The 15,984-nt window shown below is 46.2% G+C and overlaps 3 protein-coding genes across 3 annotated transcripts; 2 read left to right on the forward strand and 1 right to left on the reverse strand.

Moving 5' to 3' along the window:
- The first annotated feature begins 39 nt into the window (after window positions 1-39).
- EBNA1BP2 (EBNA1 binding protein 2) lies at window positions 40-4,750 on the forward strand. The gene is made up of 9 exons (XM_032192708.1): window positions 40-114; window positions 202-285; window positions 1,073-1,239; window positions 1,549-1,672; window positions 2,998-3,087; window positions 3,268-3,343; window positions 3,607-3,697; window positions 3,994-4,156; window positions 4,475-4,750. The coding sequence occupies exons 1-9, from the start codon at window positions 40-42 to the stop codon at window positions 4,523-4,525; spliced, it is 921 nt and encodes a 306-aa protein (XP_032048599.1). The 3' UTR covers window positions 4,526-4,750.
- A 247-nt stretch (window positions 4,751-4,997) lies between these two features.
- FAM183A (family with sequence similarity 183 member A) lies at window positions 4,998-6,193 on the reverse strand. The gene is made up of 4 exons (XM_032192709.1): window positions 6,061-6,193; window positions 5,830-5,889; window positions 5,534-5,637; window positions 4,998-5,280 (listed from the first exon to the last, which is right to left on the reverse strand). The coding sequence occupies exons 1-4, from the start codon at window positions 6,191-6,193 to the stop codon at window positions 5,191-5,193; spliced, it is 387 nt and encodes a 128-aa protein (XP_032048600.1). The 3' UTR covers window positions 4,998-5,190.
- Window positions 6,194-6,338: 145 nt separating this feature from the next.
- Window positions 6,339-14,549, forward strand: PIF1 (PIF1 5'-to-3' DNA helicase). Its single transcript, XM_032192707.1, has 12 exons — window positions 6,339-6,821; window positions 6,906-7,030; window positions 7,146-7,288; window positions 7,384-7,537; window positions 8,203-8,317; window positions 8,388-8,494; window positions 8,884-9,023; window positions 9,709-9,815; window positions 10,573-10,660; window positions 11,247-11,392; window positions 12,375-12,566; window positions 12,901-14,549. The coding sequence occupies exons 1-12, from the start codon at window positions 6,339-6,341 to the stop codon at window positions 12,955-12,957; spliced, it is 1,857 nt and encodes a 618-aa protein (XP_032048598.1). The 3' UTR covers window positions 12,958-14,549.
- The last annotated feature ends 1,435 nt before the right edge of the window (window positions 14,550-15,984 follow it).

The following is a 15,984-nucleotide window of genomic DNA, read 5'->3' on the forward strand; positions in this document are numbered from 1 at the left end:
GGCGGTGGCGAGCGCGTGCCCGCGGGCGGCGGCGAGAAGATGGCGCCGCTGGGGGAGCTGAGCGAGGGCTTCTCGGACTCCGGCTCGGAGGATTCCTCCCTCTCGGACTCGGAGGTGAGCCCGGAGCCGGCCCCGCGGGGCGGCCTGGCCCCGGCCCCGCTCCCGACCCTGTTCCCGACCCTGTTCCCGTTCTCTCCGCAGCTCCAGGAGGCCTTCGCCAAGGGCGCGCTGAAGCCGGGGCTCAACGTGGTGCTGGAGGCGCGGCCGAAGAAGCCCAACGATGTGGTGAGCGTGTTGGCCGGAAAGCCGGTCAAAGAAGCTTTCAGGCTGCATTTGGGGTTTTAGAAATCGGGCGTGCTGTAATTGCGGTGCCAGACACCCAGGGGATCTCCCCACCATGTGTGCGTGCCGAATTGGCCAGACTACGGGGGTTATTTACTATCAAAATCGATTTAAAAAAGAAAGATAACCAACATATCCCCACTATTTCCTGAAACCCGTTAAAGTATCTAAGTATCCCTGATGCATGATCATTTGTTTCTGCTGGTGGTGGTCTTTGGGGGCTCTCCCGATGTTTGCTGATAGGTAACTTGGGCACATGTGCTGAGCTCAGTCACTGACATGTCCCAGCACGCGTCCATGCCATGGGCTCCTCACCGCATCTTTTCAGACACATCCTTTAAGGCTGGGTCCTCCTTTACACTTAAATTTCTAAGCTTCTATTTAAGCATGGTAAAGGTTTGGCCTACCTGTTCGTCAGACATCTCAGATTTGGCCCTATAATTCTATCAGGGAGAGAACCATACATCCTGCTCTGCTGACTTGGTATCAAGTGGGGCTGCGGGGTGGGCAGCTACCAGTGGGGCTGGGGTCATGCTGGAGCCAGAGCCCTCTGGGGTGGGGTAGGAGCCAGGGAAGGAGATGTGGGTGGTCTGCATTGCTCTGGTAAATTGGGGGATGACCAAACTGCTACTGAGGAGCAGTCCATTTTGTGACCTGGATATTCATTTGTGGTGAGCTTGAATCGTAGTTTTTGTGTCTTGTTGCTCAGAGCTGTGTTTCCTTTTCACAGGAAGGTTTGAAGCAGTGCCTGGCTGAATTCAGACAGCAGCTAGCTTGGGTGGAAAGGCTGGACGTGACTTTGGGTCAGGTTACAAACGTTGTGGAATCTGTCTCACAGAATACTACTGACAAAGATGCTGTGGACCCTGAGAATGATTTTCAGAGAGAGATGAGCTTGTAAGTACAAAAAAGAGAGATTTCTTTTAGGGTCAGCATGCTTATATATGATATGCACTTCATACGGTGTATAAAACTGTAGCTGGAAACTAGGTAAATGTCTGTGTGGAAGCTGTCAGCATTAATATTGTAGTAGAACCTAAATTGCTTTTAGGAGCACTGAATGCTGTAGGGTATGAATGTTGGTATAATTCTAGATTATTTTTTGTTAGATCCCAGTATCAGCTAGCTTATGTGATGAGAGCTTAGATCAGCGCTCTGCAATGCTTGGTACCCTCTGACAGAGCTGCTGTTGTGCTGTCTCCCTAGCTACCGCCAGGCTCAGGCAGCAGTCCTGGAAGCCCTCCCTAGGCTGCGGAAGCTCAAAGTTCCTACTAGAAGGCCAGATGATTACTTTGCAGAGATGGCCAAATCAGACCAACAGATGCAGAAGGTATGTGCAGTGAAAAATAGCTTTCTTTCCTGTGCTGTGTGTGGGTTTTAGCCTACTTTATTTATTAACTGTGTGGTTTGTCAATAGTTAACCTTCACCTCTTTGACAAAGATCTGTGACAATGTTCAAGTCTGGTATTTTTTTTTGTGGTAGGAAATGTCTTCCTGCTTAGGTATTTCTGTGCAATGTAGGGGTTTCCATAACAGGCTGGAATGTAGAGTAGAAGAGTGTGATTTATATTCTGTCCTGAATGTAATTAGTATTAAAAATGAAGATTTCTTCTCCATATATGTAACAGCGGTTGTAAAGTTGGCTGTGTTTGTGCTGTCTGTCCTAAAACTTGCAGTGAACAGGGGCATTAATGTGATTCTTTTTCCAAATTTAAGTATCATCCTTCATTTATACTCGGCATATTTGGTCTCTGATTTTAAACTGTGTGGTACTGAATTAAACTGTCATGGATAGTAAGTCAGATTTGTGTTGGAAATGATAGTTTCATAAAGTTGCGTGTTGATTGTGGTCTTTATTCAAAATGGAGCCCTAATTCTTGGAAGAATCTACATAGTATAAGTGAAACATGAGCTGGAGTTCATATGTGGTCATTGTTCTGATGCTGATAGGATCTTCTTAGAGAAGATATTCATTAATAGTTTGTGCTGAGGTTTAACTCAACTCTACACATTAGGGTTACTTTCTTTTGCTGGCTGCTGTTTGAAGAACAGAGGCTTTTATCTCCTACTGAAGTCACAGCCTCAGAAGATCTGTGTTGGAATCTTTGTAATCCCTTGTAAAAGAAATTCCTTAGAGAAATGTTTGTGTACAATGAATGAATAGAAAATCAGTTTTCTGTTGCATGAAAGGATTTTTGACTCTTCTATTGAGCTTCTTTTTTTTTTTTTTTTTTCTAAATAATGGCAAGAAAGAAACTATCAAGTCTTCTTTATGCACCCAAGTATATTGACAGTATGTGACAAGATACCCTTGTTTAGCTATTCCAGTAGAGCCCATTTGTATAAGCATTTGTTTTGTCTGTGTGAATTTTGTCTTCTGAATAAGGTTTTGGCTACAGATCAGGATTTTTTTTGTAGTAACTTCCAGCCTTGAATTGAAAGTAAGTTATGTCTTATAATCAGTGCATATACCAGAGAAAAATAATACTGTATCAAAGAGGTAGCCAGTGAGTAACTTTGGAGATAAATTACATACTGTCTGACTGAGAGGTATTTTGGCATTCAGTGATGCTCACATGATTATTGATTTCAGGACTGCACAGCATTACTTTTGCATTACTGATCAGTTTTGTTTGTTTATTTATTTTCCCCCAGATTCGTCAGAAGCTTAAGAGCAAACAGGAAGCAATGGAGAAGTCTGAAAAAGCAAAACAGCTCCGTGCAATGAGAAAATATGGAAAGAAGGTGAGGAGGAGCTTAGAAAGTGAGATCCCAGGAGGCAGGCTAAAACATATGGAATCTGGCTAGTCTTTTGTATAGATACTTTGACAGGAGACAAAGCAAAACATGGGATACCTTTAAAAAAATAGAAGTATGGGGCACTAGAAGAAACAATACTAATATTCTGTCTTCTAATGTTCTCAGGTACAAATAGAAATTCTCCAGAGGAGGCAAAAGGAGAAGAAAAATATGTTGAACGCAGTCAAGAAATACCAGAAAGGTACAGTTAACTTGTCTTAGGGAGTAAATGTGTAATGGAAATAGTGTAAATGCATGAGGAATGTATGGTACCGTGATGTGTGGTGTCAACATCTACTGCTGGGCAGTTAGCTTGAAAGGCTGCTACTGCATGGAATCGTATGCCTGTGGCAGTGAAAATCCTTCCAAGTAGCTGGTCTTCAGTGAGGGTGACTTGTTGCTATTGCTTGGACTGAAAACTCATCTTCTGTGATGGTAGCTGAGCATTTGCCTTTGCTCTTGCAGGTCTCTCTGACAAGCTGGATTTTCTAGATGAAGAGCAGACTTCGTCTAAGGGGAATAAAAAAGGTGGTGCAAATCAACGGACAAAGAAAGGGTGAGATTACAAAAGAAAGATATTTAACGTCAGAATCTTTTTTTTTTTTTTCATTTTGTGAGACAAGAAAGCTGTTTGAATTAATATTGGTGAAAAATATGTCCAAGTGTCTTTCTGTCCTTAGAGATAACTGTGGCCCAATAGAGTGGAGGCTGAAAGGTGCTAATTTCTGCCTCTTCAATAAGAGAGGAAAGGTTTACAATGGCTGATGGAAGTCAGCAGATACATGTACTTCCTTCTCAGGTACTTCCTAAGGCAAGGTTTCTAAGCAGCGATGTTGCTGGATTGCTTTTCAGACCAAATGCCAAAAGACGATACAAAAACCAGAAGTTTGGTTTTGGTGGGAAGAAAAAGGGCTCAAAGTGGAACACAAAGGACAGCTTTAACGATGTATCCAGCTTCAAGTCAAAAGTCGCTCACAATAAAGGCCCAGGAAAAGGAGGAAAAAAAGCCCTCAATGTAAGTACAATGTTGTGTGCAAGTGATCCTTTTTTGTTAGGAAGCCAGCTGTTGCCTTGGAGGGAGACCTGAGATCAGTGCCTCCAGCATCTGGAAGTAACAGTTCAGTTGCAGACAGGACTGATGGTGGTGGTTTGGTGTCTGAGCAGGGAAATAAGTGGGGAATTAGCATGTATTGTTTGTTGCTGCCTGTGTCCCCAAACCTTCTTCACCCAAGGTACTGCCACACGATTTCTCTTTAGTATCTTCCCCACGCTATAGAGCTAGAATGGAGTTAAGATGTCAAAATAAAAATCTGAATTTATCCTCTTTTTGCAGAAGAGACCTGGCAAGAGAGCACGGCAGAAAATGAAGAGCCGAGCACGCTAAGAGGATTGTGCTCCGCAGTGGGGCTCTTTTGTCTCTGTGTGTTGGAAGGTGGTTCTGCTGTCTCCAGGCAGCTAACTATGGAGCAAGCTGGATGCTTCCAAGTGGCAAGAAAAAAGTCAGTGGAAACTAGTGCCTTATCACTAATTTCTTAGTGTCTGTTCTGCTGAATGATTGCTTGCTACCTAAACCTTTGGTGTGTGAACGCATTAAATAGTTTACACCGAACTCCTATGTCTAATTCATATTTAGTTGTTGTGAATGGCAGCTGAAATCTGCTGTGTTCCCCTCATTCTGACAGCTTTTTCAACAGCTGCTGTTGATACGTACTTTGTGAACTTGAATTCTGGGTCATGTTGCTCATGTCAAAATGAGAAGTCTGAAGCCTGTCAAGAAGTTGAAGGGTTTTCTTAAACTACTTGTGTAGATGGTTTTGGAAACAGCAGCAAGACAAATGCAAAAGTCTTATTAATAGGTTTATTTCTATAACTATTGTTAGGCTGCAAATCTGGACAGATGGGTTCTCCTCCATTTTCTTGCAATCTTCTGGTGCCAGAAATCTACCACATTCACTTAACAACAAACAGAATCTAATACATTATATGTCATTAACTGCCTACGTTGTGTGGCATTGCCATTCTCCTGCTGTAACTTCTCATTCTGCTCCTTCAAGGTGCCACACGGCAGCTGCCTAGTTTAGTGATCTCCGTTTTCCGACGTGGGAAGTAGAGTCTGCGATCAGTGCGGTCTACGTCAATCTGGAAAACAATTATAGGCTGAAGAGTCACGTGCCTTTCTAAAATGAGTAGTAGTCCCTCCTGAGAAGAGTGATATGCTAAAAAATGCTAATGAGTAAAGTACCACTTAGTATATACTGTTCACTATTTCAGTACAGTAGAACCTGGTGAAAAAGGAGAATTTCATTTTTGAAACAGTATTAGGAATCCTGGCTAAATAAACTCACTTCCCCCCACTTATGCAAAGAGCTGAATCCTTAAGCACTCTACTCACCAAAGGAGTTGTGTTCCAGCCTATTTCCTGGCTTTCAGTTTGTGGCTCTGAATATTTCTTCGTTGGCTCCAGGACAGCGTGGTGAATAACATTCAGAAACTTTTCTGTTGGTTTAAGAGACATAAATACAAAGGAAAGGGAGGTAGTATGTTTAAAACCTAACAAAATACAAATCAGTCCTGGGGCTGTACACCGGCGTGGGATGACTCAACCCAATCCAAACACCAGCAAGGCAGCCAAGGGAGGCAGGTGGTTGTTTTCTCTTAGCTATCACAAGTGGGTCAGAGCTTCCTTACCATCTGCAGGCTCTTCTATATTGTCGTGCCATGACATAGGCTTCTTGGTGACCGTGTGAACTGAAAAAGAAATTAAGAAATTAATGAAAAGAAAAAGAAACTAATGGCTTTAACGCGCGTTTAGCATCACAACCAGGTATCTATCCCTGCAAACGTTCCACGCTGAGGGCGAGCTGCCGGGGGCCCCTCACCGCCCGCTGAGCCCCGGGGGGGCCGGGCCGGGCGCCTCACCGCGTCGGAGCGGGTTGAGGCCGTACTGGGTGAGCAGCCGCAGGCAGCGCAGCTCCTTGCGCACGCGCTCGCCCAGCAGCCGGTCCAGCTGCACCGCGTCCGGACGCTCCCTCGCCCCGCCGCGGGCCGCCATGGCTCCGCGCGGCGTCCCGCCGCCTAGCAACGCGTGACGCAACGCGGGGCCGCCCCCCGCCCGCCTCCTACTGGCCGCCGAGTTAAAGCCCCCGGCGCTGATTGGCGGCGGCGCCACGCGGCCGGTTTGAACGAGCGGTGGTGAGATGGCGGCGGCGGAGCTGCGCTGCACCGTGGCCGTGGAGGAGCCGCTGCCGGGCGGGGCGGCCCCGCGGCGCCGCGTGGTGCGGGGCGCGCTGGTGCTGCTGGGCCGCAACGAGCTGCGGCAGCCGGTGCTGCGGGTGCTCGGCGGTACCGGCAGCGGCGCCGGCGCGGCGCTGAGCTTCCCGCTGAGCGGTGATGCCGTGCGGCTCTTCACCCGGTTCGCCGGCGAGGGGCGGGCGGCGGTGCGGCTCGGCCCGGGCGGCGCCCAGCTGCTGCTGTCCGACTGCCCGCCCGACGCCCTGCGCCGCTTCCTCCGCCTGCTGCGGCACAAGCTGGCCGCCGGGCCCCGGGGCGCCCCGCGCTGCCCCCGCCTGCTGGCCCGCCCGCCGCCCGCCTTCGCCATCATCAGCCCGCTGCGGGAGCGGGACGCGCTGCGCAGCCCCCGGGGGGGTGCCGGTGAGGAGCCGGGGCAGCGCCCTGCGGAGGTGAGGCCCCGGGATGGGATGGGATGGGGCGGGGCGGTCCCGGTGAGCCGCCGCCGCCGCCCTCACGGTGCTGCCGTCCCGCAGGTGCCCCGAGCGGAGCGGCGGCCCCCGGCGAGGCTGTCGGCGGAGCAGGAGGCGGTGCTGGGCGCGGTGCGCAGCGGGCAGGGCGTCTTCTTCACCGGCTGCGCGGGTGAGCAACGGGAGGGGCCGTCCCCGGGGGCAGCCTCGGCCCCGAGCCGCTGCTGCTGCCGCTTCCCGCACCCCTGCGGTGCCGGCCCTGCTCCGGGAGCGAGCGCAGCCCCCGGGGAGAGCAGGGGGTGAAAGGGGTTTGCTCTGCCCAGGGACCGGGAAGTCGTTCCTGCTGAAGAAGATCGTGGGCTCCCTCCCTCCCAACAGCACCTATGCCACGGCCAGCACCGGGGTGGCAGCTTGCCACATCGGCGGCACGACGCTCCACGCCTTTGCAGGTAATGGTCGGCCAAGCAGCAAGGAGCTGAGGGCTCCCTCTCCCTTCCCAGGGAGTTCGGAGCTTCCCCAAGCTTGCTTTCTTCTCCCCTGCCAGGGATCGGCTCCGGGAAGGCACCGCTAGAGCAGTGTATCCAGCTGGCAGAGAGACCTGGTGTGCGCCAGCACTGGCTGGCCTGCCAGCACTTAATTATCGATGAGATCTCAATGGTGGATGGCAACTTCTTTGACAAGCTAGAGGCGGTGGCGAGGTGAGTGATTGTCAGGTCAAACACCTAACAAAAGTGAGTTTTCCTACACTTTCTGGTTACTCCTTTTATGAAAGGAAAGCCTGATATCATAACCAGCATTAGGACAGACCTTTAGCTTGAGATAAGTTGTGATTGTGTCCACATCTTCCCAGCTGTGGCTGTTCTGGTTGCAGTTTCCATCTCCAGAGAGAGATGCTGTCTATAGAGAGCTGAGTCTAGAACACAGTTGTCTATTTATTCTGCTACTAGGAGTTATTTCTTGTTTCCTGGACTGAGCTTGCTGTGTTTATCCCAAGTCCAAACTGGATTTCAGCTTAGGTTCCCAGAACTTTCTGACTCCATGTCACAGTACAGGAGCTTTACTGTGAACCAATAAACTCATCTTGATACTGAACATTGAGGAGCAGGAGGCAGCTGTAGTATAACAGCTACTGAAGAAGCAAGACTGGCAATGACATTTTGGGTGGATAGGCAGAGAAAAATGAATGTACTGCAATAACATTGCTTAATTATTTCAACTGTTCTGACATGGCCAAGGATAACCATATTTTAATGTGGTTGTTTGAACATACTAACAGAGAAGTAATTTCAGAGAAGAAACTTTTAAGACTTGACTATGGTCATGTCCTGGAAGGCATTCAGAACTTCTATTCCTTTCCTTTCAGAGCAGTGAGGAAACGGGATGAGCCTTTTGGAGGAATTCAGCTGATCATCTGTGGGGACTTCTTGCAGCTACCCCCAGTGTGCAAGGCTAATGAAGAAACCAAGTTCTGCTTCCAGGTAGAAAGCTGTCTGTAAGCTCACCCTCATACTTTGTCCTTCCTTTCTTAACAAGAAAATGATTTTCCAGGCCAAAAGCTGGAGGAAATGCATCCACATAAACATGGAGCTCACTGAAGTGCGGAGACAGACTGATAAGACGTTTATCTCGCTCCTGAGTGCAGTCCGTTTAGGCAGGTGAGGAGAAACTCAGCTCTTTCTGTTCCCTGCTGATGGAGCAGAAGGAAGAGCCATTTGTCACCTCTTCCTCATGTTCTCTCAGGGGTGTGTGGCTGGGGGCAATAGCTATGAATGCATTAGTTAAGGTAAGGCAGTTTACTGTATGCTGCTATGGTAAGGAAGGACCATTTCTAGGGTCCCTCTTTGCAACTTTTGCTAGGGAATGCAATAGGTATCAAGCTGCCAGTGGCTGGGAACGGACTGGGGCACACACTTGTGTGGCTCTCCAACTTTGTGTAGTTACCTCTTTCCACCCTTCTTGCTTGGGCTTGCAAAGCCTGATGTAGTTACGTGGGAGTTGCTGTTGCTCAAGATGTGTTCCTGATCACCTTTTTTTGGATCCCCAGGTGCACAGAGGAGGTTACCAGTCTGCTGATGCAGACAGCTACTAACAGGTCTGAGCGTGATGGGATCCTGGCTACACGGCTCTGCACTCACAAAGATGATGTAGAACTAACTAATAAGAAACGCTTGCAACAGCTATCAGGTGAGCTTTGTGCAGGAAGCTGCTGGCTTCAGGGTTGAGCTCTAAGGGGATGCAATGGGGATATTGTAGTGACAGGAGGAATCGGTGTTCTGTCACGCACAGCAGTGCTAGTCTGAGCTGTGCGCGTAGGAGTTGAGCTGCCTGGAGAGAAATTTCACAAATTTCTTTTAAATCCACCTTGTTACTTCTTAGTGTGCAACAGTCAGTGAACCCATTGCTTGCAATGGGATAGGGTGGGTCACTAGCATCTCCACACCTCTGCTTCTTCCTTCTGTAGCATCTCAGGCCATGGTCTTGGCCAGTGCTGCTTGAGTTATCGGGCTATTTCATTTTTGCCTCCTTGTCAGGCCCAAGGATTCCTCCTTAGTCCTCTTTGGAGATCTGGTGTTGGCAGCAAGTGAAACTGGTCCTATGCTCAAAATGGCAACTGATCAATTCCAGTTTAATTGCTGGTCTTCAATTCCTGAGCTTTCTCGTGCTCTGGGAGGTGTGCTTGGAGGAGAGGTACCAATGAGCTTTTCACTGTTGGGTGTGTAACAGAGCTTGTGTGAAAGTGTCAGACCAGCAGGGGAGGATGGATAGTAAAAGTGGAATCGCTGTAAGAAATAAAAGCTGAGCCTCCTGCAAACACCACATAGCTTACGTCCAATGGCTGTAATTTGTGACTTCTTTCTTTCCTTAACAGGAGAAGTGCACACTTTTGAGGCTTTGGACAGTGACCCAATGCTCGTGAAGTTAATTGATGCTCAGTGTCCTGTCGGTAGTAAAATTGTGTTAAAGGTTGGAGCTCAGGTGAGTGTGTGTACGTATGCTTGTTTGGGAAAGTCCAGCAGATCACGTGGTGTAAGAAAACTAAACAGCAGATAAATATATACAGTAGATTAATGTATACAATGTAGATTATGTATGGAAAAACCATACCAACAGAAGACTAGCCCAATCTTTGTATCCTTTCTGCTTGGAATCCAAACAGAAAGTTGATTTGAGCTCAGGTCCCTGTCCCATGGACAGTGGTGAGCACTAGGACTTTGACACACATTTCCCATCAGGCACAGAAGCTTCCAGGAAGCAGAGGGTATAGGCAGTCCTTGCCTGCAGTCTCAGCTTCAGATATAGCAGCCTTCCAGACCTGTAAGAGCAAGACACAGATTGCCAAATGTGAAGGCTCTTTGGAGGGCTCTTTGCTGTGTGCTGGGGCTGTCAAAGCAGAATGGGTTGCATTAAAGCAGCACCGCTGGGGGCCTTTGGAAAGTGTTCCTCAGCTGTTCCCAGAAACTATACATGTCTAAGCTTGTTGTTGTTTGGGAGGAGGAAATCTGTTCCCTGGATCTGACATTGCAGCTGTGGACAGAAGCAGCTCAAGGGAAAAGTGTTCAGTGCTACAGAATGATGTAGCTGGGAATCCTAGGAAGGGAAGACTGTGCAATAAATTTAGTTTAATCAGAGATTATGCTCTATTCTGCAATAGCCATGTTTATGCTTTCAGGCTAGAAGCTTAGCTGGAGGTGGCTAAACAAGGCTAAAAAGGAATTTTTTTTTTCTCCTGTAGGTGATGCTAGCTAAGAATCTGGATGTGTCTCAAGGGCTGGTGAATGGAGCACGAGGAGTAGTTGTGGGATTTGAAAGTGATCAGAAGGGTAAAGTAAATTATTTTCTTAAAAAAAATAAAATAATGGACTACAGATGACTTGTTAATTTTCTTTATTGTTTAAGAATAATCTGAGGGAAAGCAGGGAAGAGATCTCTGCAGCAAGAGGTTTGTGGTTTTCATGGGCTGTCATGTCATCTTCTGCATCAGCTGCAGCCTATATGTAAGGCCTCCCATGTTTGCTTCTCTTTATTCTCTGGATACATTTGCTCATTTTGTATTTCTTTCTGTGCTGTTGAAACGAGTCTTGGTTGTTTTCATTTTCCTCAGAATAATGTTCTGTTACCTGCAACATGTATTTCTCTGCATCTCAACTGATAAATTATCTGACTTTTAATTCTCTTGCTTAGGTAAGCCCCAAATTTAATTTCAGGACATCCTACTTAACATGTGTGGGCTTTTTTTTTTTTTTTTTAATGATGTTTTCTAATGTAGGCCTAAAACTCATGAAAGACTGCTATGAGATAGAGGTTAAAAAAAAAAAAAAGCTCTTAAGGCTGCTGGCTTCCTGCTGTTGAGTGTCCTTTTTTTTTTTTTTTTTTTCCTTCTATTCCTTTTCCTTTCTATTCCTACAGGGCTGCCCAAGGTGAGGTTTCTCTGCGGGGTCACGCAAATCATCAAAATGGAGAGGTGGGTCTTCAAAGGACCATCTGGAGTTCATCTGAGTCGACAACAGTTGCCCCTAAAACTGGCATGGGCCATTTCCATTCACAAGAGTCAGGTGGGTGTTCTTATACAACTCTCTATAAGCTTGTATACTGTTATATGCCTTCTCTCCTGGGTGAGCTCCTGTTGCTGGTAAAATGGGAAGGAAAAATGAAAGGCCCTTGTGGAGAAGCTCTGGGATATATATGTCTCCAGTTGCAGGGAAGGCAGCATCTCTTCTGTTCATGATACTTGTCTATAAGCTTAGTTTGGTAGTCACTAGTATTGCTAGCCTGTCTTTGATCCTAGAGTTTCCATAATGGTGCTGCTGTCTACACACTTGGTGTTGGACTGTAAATCATCAGTACTTAACTGCTGTGGGCTGGTCAGGATTGTGTATCCTTATTAGTTATCAGCATTCATGACCCTGAGATTTGCTTTGTGTACCCGAGGAAGCTGCAGTAGTCACAGCTGTGCTATTTGGGCTAAACTGTCCATTTGATGCATGTCTTTTTTTTTTTTTTTTTAATGTAACTCACAGTTACTACCTCTCTGGAATACTTCATACAGTCTGATATATCTCTTATTGAGAGGAGCTTATGAGCTTGTTTCCAAGCCATGTTGTAAATTCTGCTGTCTCCTGGGATTTCTCTTGATTCAGACAAGGTGTGCCAGGACTAACCCAAACCCTCTCTCAAATGGACTGCTTGAGAATGATGGCTCCCCCAGTTAATTACTCAGAGTGGAAACTGTGGGACTTCTTTCCCTGCTGTGTTGGGTTCATAGGATTTGTAGAATTTCACACAATAACAGGGTTGTGAGAGTTAGTGGATCCTACTGTCTGATAGCAATTTACTGACATTAGAAAGCTGTCCTTTTTACTGTTTCCCATCCTTTAATCAGTTAAATATATAGTCAAACAAGGGACCTCCTTTCTCATCAGGCTTGTACCCTGAGGATGGTACAGCCTTGGACAAACTCACAGGATAGGTTAGTATTGATGCAATGTGGTGGTCTTTGTGTGTGTTGTATAACAGATTTCTCTCTGTCTTTGGTAGGGCATGTCTCTAGATTGTGTGGAAATCTCCCTGTCTCGTGTCTTTGAAAGTGGGCAGGCTTACGTAGCCCTTTCCCGAGCCCGTAGCCTTGCAGGTCTCCGTGTTCTGGATTTTGACCCAAAAGTAGTGAGAGCTGATCCTTCTGTGTTGCAGTTTTATAGACAACTGAGACGTCATCATCTTCTAACCCAGGTAAAGAAAAATCCTGTGCCAGCAAAGAGTGCCTTGTGTAATCAGGATTATATGTGTCTGGGCTGTGATGCTTTATTTTACTTCTTAAGCAAAATCATTCAAACTAAAACTTGTAATGGCAGGAGAAATGAAACTGCAGGGAGGGGGAATGTAGCAGGACAGCTCGCAGCAGCAAAATCTCCTGCAGTGTTGGGGTTATATAATGCTTCCTGGCCACATGGGTGGAAAAGGGGGGTGGGTGGGATTCTTTGATCCTCCTGCTGGAGTAAGGAGTAAAGGGAAACAAGAGGAAGTGGCAAACAAGGAATATCTCATATTTTTTTTTCCTCCTCAGGATTCACTACACACCTGTTCGGATGCTGATGAGAAAGAGAACTGGAAAAGCAGCTGAGAATGCACTTCTGGCCTCTGTGAGGCATCAACACAAATGGTTGAGTTGCAGTGATCTTGCTGTTGAGTATATTAGATAATGTAGATGAAGTCAGAAGATTTTTTTTTAATGTTTGTTTCATTTAGCTGACTCTGGATGTATAGAAGCGTTCCTGTCTTGTGCCTCAGAAATTTAGAAGTCCTCTGCAGTCCCTTTTTGGGTCCACAGTCCCAAGCACTTGTGTCTCCAGTGTGACTCTAGCAAGCAAAATGACTGAATGAGGATGTTGCTGAGGGACCTTCCTATGGTTCTATCCTGTCTGCCTAGCTGCGTTTTTATCCTGCATGTATATGGACTGCAAAACTTGTATTTTTCAAGTATACCACAGCTGGGAGATGGGACGTGTGTGTCCACTTTGCCTGAATGAACTGGATCTGTTCACTAGAGCTGCAGACATGAGGGAAAGCAATGCAAAGTATCTGGAATACATGTGATTCTCCTGCAAGTGTCGAGCTGCCAGGAGCCAGACTATTGCTTCATATTCTGTGTTGGGATGTTTTTGTGTTTCAAATGTTTAACACTAGTAGGCTTCTCACAACTTCATCCACAAACAAAACTGTAAAAAATTGTGCATTGTATGATGCTGATACACATTCGTTTTGTTAGCCTGCTGTGTACAGTAACACATGATTTTATTTTTTTTAATCCTTCTAAGATGAGATGGCACTGTTAAAGTTAGGAGCAAGTCCTACATTTTCTACCCATAATCACGGAACTACAGGAATTGGGAAGATCCATTACACCTAGAGCAAGAAGGGAGTGAGCAGAGAGAGGTGCTGATGGGACTCCTGTTTGTTTAAACACATGAAGCTCTTTCAAGGGGAGGGTGTTTGTTAGAAACAATGTACAGCTAGTGAGGTAGAAGTTGAATGTATAATAGGGAAATGGTCAAGGATCTGGAAGTGAACTGTAACCACTTATTTCAGCAAAAAGAGGGCTGAACAGAACTAATATACTGTCTTTTTAAAGCCTTAATAAAGGGGATGATTTGCCCTTTGTATTTCAGCATATTGCTTATAGTGTAAGTAACTTGTATATTTTTAAATGTTTAATATGCAGAAATAATGTGAAATAACAATGTCCGTTAAAATGATGTTTACTCATGGGTTAGACTGTTATAAAGGATATCCCAGCCATTTCCTCTCATATACAATACAGCGATTTATTGACAGATGAAAATAGTAATGAGCTGAGAGATTTTAAATTATTTTAATTTGCATTAAAGTTCTGTAATAACAAGATAACTTAGAGTTTAAGATAAGTGGTTATGCACAATGCGAATAAACTATTGTGATCTTCTTGAAGCAGCTGACTTAACTGCAGCTCTCATGGGTTAAGGACTGACATTACTAGTTGTATGTTTTTTTTGTTTTTGTTTCGTTTTGGTGCTGATTTGAGTTTAGAGATAAAAAACCAGAACTTAAAGCTGGTGTGGATAATAACTTTCATGTTAATATTAAATGTATGTGAAATATTAGGGTTGCCCTTTCGGGGGTGAAGCATTGGAAACAGAATAGAAGTGAGTTATGATGGCTTGGCAGTTGACCTGAGGCTGAAAGGGGTTTGTCTCTAAATTTTGGATGTTCTCACTCACTTCCAGCTAAAGCAGGTGTAGGCTGCAGTTGAAGACTGCTATTCAAGTCCTGAAAGGGGCAGTTAGGACAAATACGAGCTGTCAGCCTCTGTCATGGCTCCACTGCAGTCAGGACTGTGCTGTGATGAGGCTTTTTTAATAGAATAAAGCATCCATCTCTATGAAGTAAAAATCTTCTAGCAATTAAACTGTTTGCCAAGTACCTTCACAGGCGAAACAGACACAAGTTGAGGAAAATAAATGTAATTTGTTACCAGTTAAAATATATTTGGATAGTGAGAAACAGACAAAAAATAAACAGAAAAATACTTTGCTGCCACTTTTATTTATTTATTTATTTTTTTCAGACAACTTCCCTCCTTTGCTACCACCTCCTCTACCCTACTGTCCCCTGTGATACAGGAAGAGAGGGAACAGGAGCTGGGGTGGGTCCCTAACAGCTCCCCTCTGCTGCTGCACCAGGGGCTGTCCCTGCAGGCTGCTCTCCCTCAGGACCAGCCGCTCGGCTGTGATCCCCTCACAGGCCTGGAGGGAGCCCCAGCTGCAGCGGGGAGCACCTCTTCCCCGTCCTCCTCCTCTGTCCTTGCTGTCTACAGAGCTGTTTCTCACACTTTTTCCCCTCACATCGCACTGCCATGAGATATTTTGCCCTTTCTTCAAAAAATTATCACAGGGGCACCACCAGCGTTAGGGCTGGGCTGCTGTGGGTCTGCTGTGGAGTTGGCTTGACCCAGTCCTGTCAGGCCCCGTGCAGCCCTGGCCTCCCCTCACAGAGGCCCCTGCAGAGACACCCCCACACCAAGAACCAAGTGTGTTGGTTTCTTTTGAAACTGCATCTCTGTCCTGTCCTGTAGCTGCTTGTACTATCTGCACCCTTGAATACACTGGGTAAGTCTGGAGGGGCTGTGTTGTGGCAAAGGGGAAAGGGCCTAAGATGGAGGAGACAGACATCTCTGCGTGGTGGGTGGCAGGGGAGCGGTGCAAGGCCTCTGGAGCACCGCCAAAACAAGAGACAAGCTGAGAGGGTGTGTGGCACTATGGTGAATAGCTGGGGTTTATTATACACTCATAAATATGAGGGAATGAACATTGTCTCCCCACTTTCACAAACTGAGGAGAAAGTATTTAAACACACCTTAACAACCACAGCTATAACAAAGTGAATTAAACTACGTGTTTGATTCATAATTGGTATTTCTGTTACCACAAGTACAGCCATTCTCTTTTCAAATACGTTAAGCCGTAGGAAACTGCTTTATGTTGCCTAAAGTTTCATAATACATTTACGTGTTATTGGAAACATAATTCACATGCAGAGTGTTATTAAAACCCAACCGGCTTCCAGTTTAAATCTTTGTACAGTGATTTAACTCCCTTCTCATTTTTATGTGACA

This window comes from Aythya fuligula, chromosome 8 (assembly GCF_009819795.1).
Source record: "Aythya fuligula isolate bAytFul2 chromosome 8, bAytFul2.pri, whole genome shotgun sequence".
NCBI classification, from domain to species: domain Eukaryota; kingdom Metazoa; phylum Chordata; class Aves; order Anseriformes; family Anatidae; genus Aythya; species Aythya fuligula.

What these genes read in the sequence shown, in the direction of transcription:
- EBNA1BP2 (XM_032192708.1), top strand. Translation starts at nt 40, where the DNA reads ATGGCGCCGCTGGGGGAGCTGAGCGAGGGCTTCTCGGACTCCGGCTCG. An exon ending in CGAAGAAGCCCAACGATGTG is followed by an intron (nt 286 to 1,072) that starts GTGAGCGTGTTG and finishes TCCTTTTCACAG; the next exon opens with GAAGGTTTGAAGCAGTGCCT. An exon ending in AGTCAAGAAATACCAGAAAG is followed by an intron (nt 3,344 to 3,606) that starts GTACAGTTAACT and finishes TTGCTCTTGCAG; the next exon opens with GTCTCTCTGACAAGCTGGAT.
- FAM183A (XM_032192709.1), bottom strand. Translation starts at nt 6,193, where the DNA reads ATGGCGGCCCGCGGCGGGGCGAGGGAGCGTCCGGACGCGGTGCAGCTG. An exon ending in TATAGAAGAGCCTGCAGATG is followed by an intron (nt 5,638 to 5,829) that starts GTAAGGAAGCTC and finishes TTAAACCAACAG; the next exon opens with AAAAGTTTCTGAATGTTATT. An exon ending in GCTGGAACACAACTCCTTTG is followed by an intron (nt 5,281 to 5,533) that starts GTGAGTAGAGTG and finishes ATTGTTTTCCAG; the next exon opens with ATTGACGTAGACCGCACTGA.
- PIF1 (XM_032192707.1), top strand. Translation starts at nt 6,339, where the DNA reads ATGGCGGCGGCGGAGCTGCGCTGCACCGTGGCCGTGGAGGAGCCGCTG. An exon ending in GACGCTCCACGCCTTTGCAG is followed by an intron (nt 7,289 to 7,383) that starts GTAATGGTCGGC and finishes CTCCCCTGCCAG; the next exon opens with GGATCGGCTCCGGGAAGGCA. An exon ending in TGTTAAAGGTTGGAGCTCAG is followed by an intron (nt 9,816 to 10,572) that starts GTGAGTGTGTGT and finishes TTTCTCCTGTAG; the next exon opens with GTGATGCTAGCTAAGAATCT.